The 14,834-nt window shown below is 40.4% G+C and overlaps 1 protein-coding gene across 1 annotated transcript in view; it reads right to left on the bottom strand.

Moving 5' to 3' along the window:
• Positions 1-14,834, bottom strand: part of LOC126260907 (uncharacterized) — a gene marked incomplete at its 5' end in the record, with an annotated part of 472,435 nt that overhangs the window by 72,332 nt on the left and 385,269 nt on the right. Inside the window, one exon of the mRNA XM_049958364.1 lies at positions 13,215-13,307. Coding sequence (XP_049814321.1) covers positions 13,215-13,307 — 93 coding nt within the window. The remainder of the gene's footprint in view (positions 1-13,214; positions 13,308-14,834) is intronic.

The following is a 14,834-nucleotide window of genomic DNA, read 5'->3' as shown; positions in this document are numbered from 1 at the left end:
ACAGTAACTGAAATACACAAGATACCGCATTGCGGAGGTCTAAACTAGATACAGTTTCATGCTTTGACTGAAAAAAAAAAGAAGTAGTTCGACTCAATCGCGACTCGAACATCAGTGAGTCTGTTCCCCATGGCATTGCCTCAACTCACAGAGTTAATGGCAATGGTTCAAATGGCTCTGAGCACTATGCGACTTAACCTCTGAGGTCATCAGTCGCCTAGAACTTAGAACTAATTAAACCTAACTAACCTAAGGACATCACACACATCCATGCCCGAGGCAGGATTCGAACCTGCGACCGTAGCGGTCGCTCGGTTCCAGACTGTAGCGCCTAGAACCGCACGGCCACTCAGGCCGGCCAGAGTTAATGAAACAGCTCTGGAACTACCTGTTCTTGGCCACGTTGCACGCAGTTACAGCATTTCCAGAGCCTCCTTTTTTTGAAATCGTATTTCTATTAAAACTAATCGCGAGACTAGGTTTTTCTACATATATTTTTGTCTTGAATTGCGATGAAGAAACGCTGCCGACTGCTACGTGTGGCATTTTCTCTTCACCGTGTAGATATCATCATTAATCACCCAATTTACACAAAACACGCACAGAAAGGCATTTATATTTAAAAAATAGAGAAGAAGACATAAGATTCCTTGCGTCGGAAATTTGTATCATGCCTCGTCGGTCCAAAAAGTTTCTAGTCTGTATTCAAAAAATGGAGAAACATTAAGATGATGGTTTCAGGGCTTCAGGTGTTCTGCACAGTCTCCCTCCACCTTGAGAACAGCTCGCAGAACGTTCATACAACCACTTAAAACTAAGAAAAGTTCTTTTTTGGGATGTTGTTCGACTCGATTGTCTCACTGGCTTGAATGTCGGTTATGACGTCCAGGCGTTGAGCCTTCCTATGAATTTCTGCACTTCGTCGTTTTGTGGTACGTTAATGTTGCTAACACCAAGTCTCGTCACCTGTGATAATTATCTGCAGAAAAGAGTTGTCGACATTTTGCAAGTCAATCAAGTCACAGCAGACACCTATACGACATTGTTTTTGTTCAGGAGTCAAGGTGCGCGACACAAATACACCGTTCTCTTGTCGTAAACTTGATTTAGAGATGTTACTCCATTGAGGTTTATGACACAACAATGTCGACACACCACGGTTGCAGAACAAATATTTAACACTCCGTCCTCACAGCTGACTGGCCGAATACGGGTATGTGTTTACAATTGTTCATTCAAGCTGCCGCCATATTTACTGCGCTGACGCCAGAAACAGGATCAGTCTCGGAACTTTATGGACGGAAGAGGTATGTCTCCACACTCTCATAAGAATTCACTCCTCCCTCCATGCAATACCATATTTTTCCGCTTCTCTCTCGAACGCCTTTCTGAAGTTAACGTTTAAAATATATGTTGGTCATACCGCCACGTCCTTCTTGTGACTGGAACATCACAAAAGGAATATAACACAGGACCGAAGAAACAGCACTTAGTAAGCTGGATTATCACAAACGTTAATTAAAACGCACAGCTGTCAGATGTAGGAAGTATTCCTGTTGTAAGTTCTTTGGTGCGAGGGTAAAGCGAAAAATAGTTTTAGACTAGATTTCTTAGTAACGTAAAGGAAATAATCCGTGTCGACAATATGGTGACAAATTCTTAAAAATCGGTAGCAGAGCAAAGTACACAATAGCTTTTGTGCCTATTTATAATAGAGAAATTTTGATTTAATAAAGTAGAATCATGACGACTGCATTCGTAATACCTTAGAATATACAATTTTAGGTCATTGATGTATGGCCAGTGCTTAAAATACACTGTATAATGATGCAATGGGATCGATCAGGGCATATTCTGCCGCAGAGTGAAAATTCATTCTGGAAAGGATCCACCACGCTGTGGCCAAACCAAGTCTCCACAGTATCCTTTCTTCCAGGAGTGCTAGTCGCGTAAGGTATGTGGAAGAACCTCTGCAAAGTTTTGAAGGTAGTAAATGAGGTTCTGGTGGAAGTAAACCTTGTGAATCGTACTTGGGTAGCTCAACTGGTAGAGCACTTGCCCACTAAAGGCGAAGGTCCCATGTTTGAGTCCCAGTCTGGCACACAGTTTTAACCTAAACAGAATTATTATTTTCACATCAGAACTGTTATGAGCTAACCCTTAAAAAATAGAAGAAGAAAATGAAGAAAACAGGCAGTGTGGCTGTCGAGCCCGGGCAATGCGAGGCCCCTTCCAAGTGCTGTACAGATACACCTCCTGTGATCTTGCGCCACATGAAGTTTGAGCTGTAATCAGAAACAGTGACTGAAGTCTCGGGGGAGCGCGCTTGAGGCCCATCAGGACGCGGTCTGCTGTACGAACGAACAGACAACTTGTCCTTGAAACTATTCGGACTTCCAGAGCGTATACGACAGTCAAAAAATGGACACGATAATTATTTACTGTAACGTCACAGTGGGTTTCCGATAACGGCAATGGGTAGTCAAGAACGATAACATCGTGGTTGAGTAGTAGTCTTGCTGCAGGCGCACAGCAACACACTTATCAGTTTTATGAAACTCTGTCGCAGTGCTATTTGTTGATATAGGAAAATGGGAAAAATAACTTTGCTTTTATAGCACAGTGTGTGACGCTGGGCACGACACACTTTTCGTCGTTGATGATCGTCCTGTAATATCGCCACGTACTTACTTTTACTTTGCACTTACCGCGGCCGCCTGATCTGCTCTTCAGAGGCTCACATCGTTATTCAAGGATAAGCGACTTTTCATCAGATGAGGATTTCGGTTACTGAAAGACTTCTCATGATTGTTCTTTCAGGTAAAGTTTTGAAAATATGGCACGAAGCCTGAAAAGTGCCATGACAAATGACTTCAGGTTAAAAGAACACATCTTTACTATTAGGATGAGCTACTCTACAGGACTACCCATACTCGTAGTTTTCGTTGTAAGTGAAGATTACAGGGACGGTTATATGAAAGACCATGGATTCAGTCGATGTTTACTACAACTCTCTCGATACCAATGGAGCAACTTACTGCTGCATCTGGCAGGATTTCACGATGTGAAGTGTCCACGCGTCGCTTTCACACATGCAGATCCCATCCATGTCTTTGTGTTCTTTAGAGTCTCAAAAGTCTAAGGAGTTGCGATGCTAATAAACATGCACAAGTGCATAGTAGAGTTTACAGGCAATTTAAAGGCCTCGGTAAATCTTTTACGACAATCACACGCATTTCTCTTGTTGTATATCTACTAACAGGCCATAAGCGAAATATTTGTAATCAACGAGCTACGAATTTCAAATGCATTGTTTTTAGGATCGTACATGCACTAAATGGTGTCCAAGCACACCTAAAAATTAGAATTATGCTTGCAGTAACATGGCAACAGACATAGTTTCAGTAGCCAGCACGGATGTCATCTTTCAAGAAGTCATTCGCGATCATACAGAATGAAGAAAATGTTATTGGTTTATTACAAATGTCATAAGTAATATAACCAATTTGTGGTACATATAATTTCTAAACATATCAAAATTGAGTTTTAATATCGTGTTAACACAAAAAAATAGCGTAGTCTCCTTGTAATTCTAATTCGTAATGTAGGGATTTGCCATTCAAACATGAAATGAATTTTTAAATGAACATCTACTGGGAATATAATAAGTTTAATTCAAAGTTCATATAAAAAAGGCGGAAAAATTCTTGTAGTAAATGTTCAACTGTAACAAGGTCACTGTAATGTGTTTTCGAATGCATATTGTGTTGCTCTTTGTTGCTTTCAGTAGTCGTGCACTGTCCCTTCTCTTCTTCAGAAAATTCAAGAATTAAACATAACTTTCAGAACAGTTCACTTTTATTTGTAGTCTCTTTTCACTAGGGCCACGGACGTCCGATTTCTTTTTTCTGAGCACTGGTTCTTCATCATACTGAATATTCTTTCAGCAAATGATTTACTGGTAAGAACTGGAAATACGTATGACATAATATACATGTGGTGTCTGTTTTTTCTGACATGTCCGAAAAAAAAACACACTATTTTTGACCCAACAGCGACTAGGCATTAGAACACAAATGAATTACAGACATTGGCTGCGAGTGGGCATTGATGTGAATCAATGGGGAAAGTTGAAAATTTGTGACGGATCGGGCTTAGAACGCGGGTCTCTTACTTACTTGGCGGTTGCTCTGACCACTAAACCATGTACATCTACATCCATACTCCGCAAGCCACCCGACGGTGTGTGGCGGAGGGTACCTTGAGTACCTCTATCGGTTCTCCCTTCTATTCTAGTCTCGTATTGTTCGTGGAAAGAAGGATTGTCGGTATGCCTCTGTGTGGCCTCTAATCTCTCTGATTTTATCCTCACGGTCACCTCGCGAGATATACGTAGGAGGGAGCAATATACTGCTTGACTCTTCGGTGAAGGTTGTTGTTGTTGTGGTCTTCAGTCCTGAGACTGGTTTGATGCAGCTCTCCATGCTACTCTATCCTGTGCAAGCTTCTTCATCTCCCAGTACCTACTGCAACCTACATCCTTCTGAATCTGCTTAGTGTATGCATCTCTTGGTCTCCCCCTACGATTTTTACCCTCCACGCTGCCCTCCAATACTAAATTGGTGATCCCTTGATGCCTCAGAACATGTCCTACCAACCGATCCCTTCTTCTGGTCAAGTTGTGCCACAAACTCCTCTTCTCCCCAATCCTATTCAGTACCTCCTCATTAGTTATGTGATCTACCCATCTAATCTTCAGCATTCTTCTGTAGCACCACATTTCGAAAGCTTCTATTCTCTTCTTGTCCAAACTATTTATCGTCCATGTTTCACTTCCATACATGGCTACACTCCATACAAATACTTTCAGAAAAGACTTCCTGACACTTAAATCTATACTCGATGTTAACAAATTTCTCTTCTTCAGAAACGCTTTCCTTGCCATTGCCAGTCTACATTTTATATCCTCTCTACTTCGACCATCATCAGTTATTTTGCTCCCCAAATAGCAAAACTCCTTTACTACTTTAAGTGTCTCATTTCCTAATCTAATACCCTCAACATCACCCGACTTAATTCGACTACATTCCATTATCCTCGTTTTGCTTTTGTTGATGTTCATCTTATATCCTCCCTTCAAGACACCATCCATTCCATTCAACTGCTCTTCCAAGTCCTTTGCTGTCTCTGACAGAATTACAATGTCATCGGCGAACCTCAAAGTTTTTATTTCTTCTCCATGGATTTTAATACCTACTCCGAATTTTTCTTTTGTTTCCTTTACTGCTTGCTCAATATACAGATTGAATAACATCGGGGAGAGGCTACAACCCTGTCTTACTCCCTTCCCAACCACTGCTTCCCTTTCATGTCCCTCGACTCTTATAACTGCCATCTGGTTTCTGTACAAATTGTAAATAGCCTTTCGCTCCCTGTATTTTACCCCTGCCACCTTTAGAATTTGAAAGAGAGTATTCCAGTCAACATTGTCAAAAGCTTTCTCTAAGTCTACAAATGCTAGAAACGTAGGTTTGCCTTTCCTTAATCTTTCTTCTAAGATAAGTCGTAAGGTCAGTATTGCCTCACGTGTCCCAGTATTTCTACGGAATCCAAACTGATCTTCCCCGAGGTCGGCTTCTACTAGTTTTTCCATTCGTCTGTAAAGAATTCGTGTTAGTATTTTGCAGCTGTGGCTTATTAAACTGATTGTTCGGTAATTTTCACATCTGTCAACACCTGCTTTCTTTGGGATTGGAATTATTATATTCTTCTTGAAGTCTGAGGGTATTTCGCCTGTTTCATACATCTTGCTCACCAGATGGTAGAGTTTTGTCAGGACTGGCTCTCCCAAGGCCGTCAGTAGTTCCAATGGAATGTTGTCTACTCCGGGGGCCTTGTTTCGACTCAGGTCTTTCAGTGCTCTGTCAAACTCTTCACGCAGTATCGTATCTCCCATTTCATCTTCATCTACATCCTCTTCCATTTCCATAATATTGTCCTCAAGTACATCGCCCTTGTATAGACCCTCTATATACTCCTTCCACCTTTCTGCTTTCCCTTCTTTGCTTAGAACTGGGTTTCCATCTGAGCTCTTGATGTTCATACAAGTGGTTCTCTTATCTCCAAAGGTCTCTTTAATTTTCCTGTAGGCAGTATCTATCTTACCCCTAGTAAGATAAGCCTCTACATCCTTACATTTGTCCTCTAGCCATCCCTGCTTAGCCATTTTGCACTTCCTGTTGATCTCATTTTTGAGACGTTTGTATTCCTTTTTGCCTGCTTCATTTACTGCATTTTTATATTTTCTCCTTTCATCAATTAAATTCAATATTTCTTCTGTTACCCAAGGATTTCTACTAGCACTCGTCTTTTTACCTACTTGATACTCTGCTGCCTTCACTACTTCATCCCTCAAAGCTACCCATTCTTCTTCTACTGTATTTCTTTCCCCCATTCCTGTCAATTGTTCCCTTATGCTCTCCCTGAAACTCTGTACAACCTCTGGTTCTTTCAGTTTATCCAGGTCCCATCTCCTTAAATTCCCACCTTTTTGCAGTTTCTTCAGTTTTAATCTACAGGTCATAACCAATAGATTGTGGTCAGAGTCCACATCTGCCCCTGGAAATGTCTTACAATTTAAAACCTGGTTCCTAAATCTCTGTCTTACCATTATATAATCAATCTGATACCTTTTAGTATCTCCAGGGTTCTTCCATGTATACAACCTTCTATCATGATTCTTAAACCAAGTGTTAGCTATGATTAAATTGTGCTCTGTGCAAAATTCTACCAGGCGGCTTCCTCTTTCATTTCTTAGCCCCAATCCATATTCACCTACTATGTTTCCTTCTCTCCCTTTTCCTACACTGGAATTCCAGTCACCCATAACTATTAAATTTTCATCTCCCTTCACAATCTGAATCATTTCTTTTATTTCATCATACATTTCTTCAATTTCTTCGTCATCTGCAGAGCTAGTTGGCATATAAACTTGTACTACTGTAGTAGGTGTGGGCTTCGTATCTATCTTGGCCACAATAATGCGTTCACTAAGCTGTTTGTAGTAGCTTACCCGCGTTCCTATTTTCCTATTCATTATTAAACCTACTCCTGCATTACCCCTATTTGACTTTGTGTTTATAACCCTGTAGTCCCCTGACCAGAAGTCTTGTTCCTCCTGCCACCGAACTTCACTAATTCCCACTATATCTAACTTTAACCTATCCATTTCCCTTTTCAAATTTTCTAACCTACCTGCCCGATTAAGGGACCTGACATTCCACGCTCCGATCCGTAGAACGCCAGTTTTCTTTCTCCTGATAATGACATCCTCTTGAGTAGTCCCCGCCCGGAGATCCGAATGGGGGACTATTTTACCTCCGGAATATTTTACCCAAGAGGACGCCATCATCATTTAATCATACAGTAAAGCTGCATGCCCTCGGGAAAAATTACGGCCGTAGTTTCCCGTTGCTTTCAGCCGTTCGCAGTACCAGCACAGCAAGGCCGTTTTGGTTATTGTTACAAGGCCAGATCAGTCAATCATCCAGACTGTTGCCCTTGCAGCTACTGAAAAGGCTGCTGCCCCTCTTCAGGAACCACACGTTTGTCTGGCCTCTCAACAGATACCCCTCCGTTATGGTTGTACCTACGGTACGGCTATCTGTATCGATGAGGCACACAAGCCTCCCCACCAACGGCAAGGTCCATGGTTCATGGGGGGGGTATGTTCTCGAAACGTCAACAAAAGCCCGTACCGAGCTACTGAGCGTCTCTCCTGCAGAGTCTTCCACTGGAGTTTATCTATCATCTCCGTAACGCTTTCGCGATTACTAAATGATCCTGTAACGAAGCGCGCTGCTCTCCGTTGGATCTTCTTTATCTCTTCTATCAACCCTATCTGGTACGGATCCCACACTGCTGAGCAGTATTCAAGCAGTGGGCGAACAAGTGTACTGTAACCTACTTCCTTTGTTTTCGGATTGCATTTCCTTAGGATTCTTCCAATGAATCTCAGTCTGGCATCTGCTTTACCAACGGTCAACTTTATATGATCATTCCATTTTAAATCACTCTTAATGCCTACTCCCAGATAATTTATGGAATTAACTGCTTCCAGTTGCTGACCTGATATATTGTAGCTAAATGATAAGGGATCTATCTTTCTATGTATTCGCAGCACATTACACTTGTCTACATTGAGACTCAATTGCCATTCCCTGCACCATGCAGCAATTCGCTGCAGATCCTCCTGCATCCGGACACAGTGGGCCTCGCAACTACGCGGATTACGCTAGCACGCTTCCCGTCAGACCCAAATTCTCAACACGAAAAATTTAGAGCCCCTTGCCCATTATCTTCAATACTCGCGGCATTTCGCCGATTCCCGTAAGAGTTACAGTCTGGTGTGCAACCGCGCTGAAGAGATCATTGGCCGTCTTCGCCTTAATTGTGTGTATGTGGTGTCTGTATGACATAAGTCCAAGCAATTGGGAATGGGAGATGTCAATTGTGGTATGCTGCTTGAAGAGATCTACCCAAATCTCGTCTTCTGCTTTACCTTACGTCCAGCATATCCATTTCCGGAAATCACTTATCTTATGCAAGTTGAGATTCAGTTTGTTGGTAACCTATAAAACATACCGCCATTACAGATGAAACTCTCCTTGTTTTTTAGGCGAAAAACTTGGTAGCAGATTGAACACATTGTTCTCAGAAAAGTCATAGGTTTGGGACTAATAATCAATGCAACGTGACAAGAAAGATTGAGCGTCATTTGAAAAACTCAAACTCTGCGACTTTGGAACTTCTGCCAGGGTTTCACGAACTTTCATTCCTTAGAATTTATCTTTTTTCCTGCTCTCTGGTTTGCTCTTACGGTCCCTTGTTATTCTGTCTAACTCAACTGTTTTCCAGTGCTCTAACTGCAGTTTCAAACAGGCCCAAAATATGCTGCAGAAAACGTAGATAGCATTCACAAAGTGAATGTTTAGTTTCTTCAACATCATGCTAGACATTTTATGTCACAAACTGCCTAATCGATCTCTTAACATCTGCCTCCCCCTTTGAAATAAAATATGACTCAAGGCAGCCCAGCAGTATCCAGCGCTATGAATTGTAGGAGGCAGCGAGACTTACCGACGTCATGTGATATTTCCTTAAGCCGTATCTTCACAAACTCTGAAATTTCTGTCAGTGACTGAAAAGTTGATGTAGACGAGCCAAATTTACTTTATATTTTTAGAACTAATTCCTCTGCATAGTAATGAAATATTTTAAGAACATGTTTTACAAGATTATTTATGACATGACATTTTCGTTTTTCAGTAACACAAAAACCAAATTTTTTCCCCATAGTTCACTGGAACGTTGTCTGCACTATATGCACTTGCTTGATTCAGACGAAAGCCACTAGATCCTGTAACGTTCTTTACTGCATGTAAAATATCTTTGTGGATTTCTTTGGAGCCTTCATAAAGGTCTGGTGATCTCTGACGTATACCGTGGTTAACATAAAAGTATTGAACTGCATAAGGAAAAGTTTTTATATTTCCTCGGTCTGAAGCATCCGGGAACATAGAAAAAAAAGTACTTTATGAAGCTCGCCTATGACTACGTCCTGACTGCATAGTCCAAGAACATTCTCCGAGATAACCCTTGCATTAGTTCTTCCACACGACATTTTAGATGCAAATGATGCCATTTCATATGGTAACGGAATGTAGTTAAGGCTGCGTTTCACGCTGTGATGAGCAGATGCAACTTCAGCACGTATCACGCCATCTTCTTCAGGTATATGTTTCTTCATAAAGGAAATTGTAATTGTTTTATTTTTACCACACTGCTGTTGTGTCACAATGTGTTTTTGTGTCTTCTGATGATTCACTACAATTTTTATTCCTTCAAATAGCATGAAAAACAAGGCGGGACAAATCATACACTCGTCGTTTTCTTTCATCATCCTTGTAGAAAAATCTTTGTTTTCTAACCAGCTTTTGTTGAAAGCTGAATATATTTTAACTTTCTTCTTCGGAACAGACGGAAATGAAGAAATGTCTTCATCGTTAGAGGAAGGGCGAATCATATTTCCTGAACGCCGACCTTTTTTAGTTTTAAAATGCTCAAAGTGGACCTGAAAGGCACCGGCAACTTAACTATCCAATAATCCGTAGTTCAACAGGCAATACGTTCGCATCACCTACAGTGATTGGGGGATGATATTGACGCATGTCCATGGCAACGCCACTAGTCGAACAGGCACAAGAAGAAGAAAAGTAGTTCGGAGAAACGAAAAGATCAGAGTGCTGGGTATGGTGAAATTGCAACACCTTATATACTTTTCACGCTAATTGAGGCCACAGGCGCATTGTCTTTTCCGAATGTACTTCAGACCAAAAAGCGATTCTGGTAGCTGGAGTCCAAAATGGTCCCATTTAAGAAGGCCATGTGTAGATGTTGTGGAATATTTTGGGGTGCTTTAAACGAGGTCAGATTAACCGCCTTAGAAGAGACGTCTTAGCCACGACAACATCTTTAGATTCGCAAAATGCAAAATGTTAGTAAATTCCAATTTACTCGGAAATAGAGAAGAAAAACACCTGCTGGCCGTCTTGATTTTCGTCTTCCACGGGTCTCATAAAACACTCAGTTGCATGCATGGTCCCATTTAAGAAGGCCATTGCTTTCTCCATCCATTACATGTTCTTGAACAGATTAAGTATTCTGTTGTCTGCAGAGTTTTCATTGAAACTCTACAAGCTAAGGACAGATAAGAGCTAATTTTGTTTGATAATGCAAATAAAACAGCGTATCATTCGCAGAGAACAAGACCAACAAAGGAATCATGGGCGTGCGTTATGGAATGTCCTTTGTGATTTCTCCCCATGCTGATGGGGACATTTTATAAATGACATGAATTATTTAGTACCTGTAGGTTTCCTGGATTAATTTCGGTTTAGTTTTGAAGCTCAAAAAGTAACCATAATTACAGATTAAACTACAGGTATTATCCACTATTATTTTTGATGTCCAAACAAGCTTCGGCAGCAATGTTGGTTCTTTTATTCAGGTACGTAAAATGCAAACATGTATAAGTAGTAATTATTGGAACGAAAATTAGACCTAATAGCAATTTATGTCTGTTGTTATTGTTACATCATTCACTAGAACTTTGGTTCTGGAGGACCCTCATTACATATATAGTTTGCCATCTGCAACGAAACGATGTTAATGTGAGGTTGGTTGGTGAGTTAACATATCACTTTATCTACAAACGTAATTTTGATGCGCGAAAATGTTTCACGACTGTGTTTTATGATTACTTACAGTTATCTTTGCTGTAACCTATCTTCATCTGCATGCTCACTTGCGGAGGGATACACTCAGAAACACGCTACATGTTTCCATGAATTACACTCGCAAGCAGACATCAGACAACACAATGTTTACGTTTCTGCTGTGTGTTTGGTCCATGTCAATGTCAGTTTTCATAATCGTTGTGATACATAATCTGAACTTTGTTTATAGGTAATGTGGTTTGTTAATTCGCCAACCAACCTAACATTAACATAATTTTGTTGCAGATGGAAATCTGTATAAATAAGGTCCTACAGAAAATGACATTCTAGAAAATGATGTAATAATCACATTGGACATAAAACGTTTTAGACTTAATTTTCGTAGTAACAGTACGTAAAATATGTTTCCTCTCGCTTCGCGCCCTCTGAACAGATATTTTTGTCTTTCTTCCATCGAATTTTTATATTGTTCACAAATTGCAACACCTTATATACTTTTCACGCTAATTAAGGCCACAGGCGCATTGTCTTTTCCGAATGTACTTCAGACCAAAAAGCGATTCTGGTAGCTGGAGTCCAAAATCTTTGTTGTTATGTCTTTTGCGTTCTTGGGGTGATACTTCCATAGAAACTTTCATTCCCAACATATTTCTTTACATGTAACTGAGAAGTGAAACAGCCATTTTCATTTATTTACCTTTAAGAAATTTTTATTGTAACGAAATATTTTCTTAAAAATTTTCACTCCCTATTGTACTCCCTTAGGCGATGAATTTCCAAAAACAGTGAAATACGTGTTTCTTTTATTTCTGATGGAGAAGAAACTACAAATTTTTATAGATGTAGCTTTGAAAATGGTTTAATGATGAAACAGTTTCATAAAATTTTTCATATCTTGTTTCACTGCATTATGGAGTTGAGTTTCCTAAAACATGCATTGTTTTATTTCTAACGGAGAAGTCAAGTACCAATTTTCATAGATGTAGCTTTAAGAATACTTTAGTAGTTCTTTATAATGATTTATTTTCAAAGAAGACCTTCACCTACCATTTTACCCCCATAGCGGTTGAATTTCCAAATATGCTGAAATCCATATTTCTTTATTTCTGACTGAGAAACCAAAAATCAATTTTCGTAGGTCCAGCTTTAAAACTGCCTTAGAGGTTAAATTTCGAAAAATCGCTTCTTAAACGACGCCTGCAGTATAAGATCAACGTCTTCTCAGTATTTCAAGTTTCTATGCCTAGCTATTTGGACTGGGTGATTGGAGTCAGAACATTGATTGAATTTTCTCATTCTGCGAGAGCTGAAGGGCGATCTGTTTATCTGTTAAAAACCATTCAACAGCAAAGATCGCATGAAATATATTTTTTATTTAATTTAAGATAACTGATTTCAACAGACTATGCTGTCGTCTTCAGGTTTTAAAATCTCTTGTTTTAGCGATGACAGACCTTTTATAAAGTGCTATTTTTATGCACTTGACATCTTGTGCGTGAGGTCAACGTAAAATGAACATCTTTTACAACAAAAGATTTGAAGACGTGAAGATGACAGGATAGCATGTTGAAACCGGTTATTTTACATTGAAAAAAATATACATATATTTTATGCGATCTTGGCTGTTGAAAGGTTTCTAAGTTGTAGATGTGAATAAAGGTACGGACTGATGTTGACACGAATGTTCTGAAAGCTTTTGGGACTTGAAGAAGAAGAAGAAGAAAAAGAAGAAGAAGAAAAAAAAAATATTTGTCCTCATAATAGGCGGACCTGAGTTCCCATAATTTCATGTTTCACTTTACATGACTTGATTAACACAGGCTTCATGATATTTCGGCTATTTAGTAAAACAGCTAAGTAAGTTGACTGAGACCATGGAAGTGTAGCACAGGCCGCAAGCTGTTACTCAGTACTCACCCCAATGAAGGAGTCGTCGAAGGCGCGCCGCTTCTCGGCCGCCTTGCCTGCCACCAGCGCTCCTAGCGGGCTCCACCCGGACGCCCATCGCGCCTGCAACAGGACGAGACAAGGCGCGTCACCACCAGCAGCCAACACTTCAGGCACTCTCATGGCTCACTGACACATCATGACGCCAGTGTTTGTGCAAATTTCATTCAAAAAACACGTATAAAAACGGAAGCTATCTAATAGCCTCACCTGAGATTATTAACATTATTATTTCTCGTTCTACGAGGTGTATAAGAAAAGTAATGAGATTGATTTTTATCTACCCAAGGTATTCCTTTTTTAACAAAATACTGTCCGCTTCAAAGTAGTTCTCTTCGTTCGCTATACACAGGTGGAATCTTTGATCCCAGTTTTGGAAGAAACTGGGAGGGTCTTTACTATATCGGTCACATTTTTTGAATGTTCTCTAGAGCCCCAAATGACGTTCTTTTAAGACATTTTTCAACTTCGGAAAAAGTAAGAAGTAACAAGGTCTCAGATCATATGAATAGCGGAGCTATGGGACAACAGGAATGCTCTTTGCTCAAAAATTTTGTGACGGAAGTTGCCGTGTGACATGGGGCATTGTCATGATGCAGCACCGACTCGTATGCAATGTCGAGTCTCACTAGATTCACCGTTTCCTAAGCGTTTCAAGCACATCTTTGTCAAATACTTGGTGAAGTTTTGACCTGGGGAACAAATTATTTGTGGGCGATACCACTATTGTCAAAGAAAGCAAATCAGCATTGTTTTAATATTTGTTCACTCGAGGTTTTTGCGTCTAGATGTCTCAGTGTGCCACTTCTCTAATTTGCAGCTTTGTCTCAGGATTTTACTCAGAAATCCAGAACTCATCACCTGTGATCACACGACTGAGCCATTTGTGGTCATTGGAAATGCTCTCAAGAAAATAAACGCACACGTGTCTTCAGTTGTGTTTCCGCTCAGTTGCGAGGTTTTTCGGCACCATTTCGGCGCAAAGCTGTCGCATGAGTAAATCTTCGTTCAAAATTTGATGTATGGTGAAAGTGCTTAAGTTTAACAGGTCACACATCATCCTTATTGTAAACATCAGCCTCACCCTCAAGAGCGCGCACGCTTTTGACTTTCCGTCGGTGTTTGAAGTTGAAGGTCCTCCGAGGGAGGTTCATCTTCAAGGTGTTCTCAGCCATCCAAAAATCATTGGTGCAAGCGAAAAACCTGCGCTCTTAGCAAGGGACGTTCCCCATATGCTTGTCTCAACTCTTCAAAGGCACACTCACGGTTTGCCCAAGTTTTATGTTAAACTTGATTGCATAACGTTGCTGATCCATTTTCTTAACAAACAAAAACACTGCTTCATTTGATGCGCCTCGCCACGAATTCCTCTCTTGTGTCAACCTCTACATCTCAGTGGAGTAGCACTTGCAACCTACGTCCTCATTTATTTGCTGTATATATTCCAATCTCTGGCTTCCTTTACAGTTTTTGCCCTCTACAACTCCCTCTAGTATCATGGAAGTCATTCCCTGATGTCTTAACAGATGTCCAGTCATCGTGTCCCTTCTTCTTGTCAATTTTTCCACATATTCCTTTCCTCTCCGATTC

Source organism: Schistocerca nitens, chromosome 5 (genome assembly GCF_023898315.1).
Source record: "Schistocerca nitens isolate TAMUIC-IGC-003100 chromosome 5, iqSchNite1.1, whole genome shotgun sequence".
Classification (NCBI taxonomy): Eukaryota; Metazoa; Arthropoda; class Insecta; order Orthoptera; family Acrididae; genus Schistocerca; species Schistocerca nitens.
This window is presented reverse-complemented; position numbering and strand designations above follow the sequence as displayed.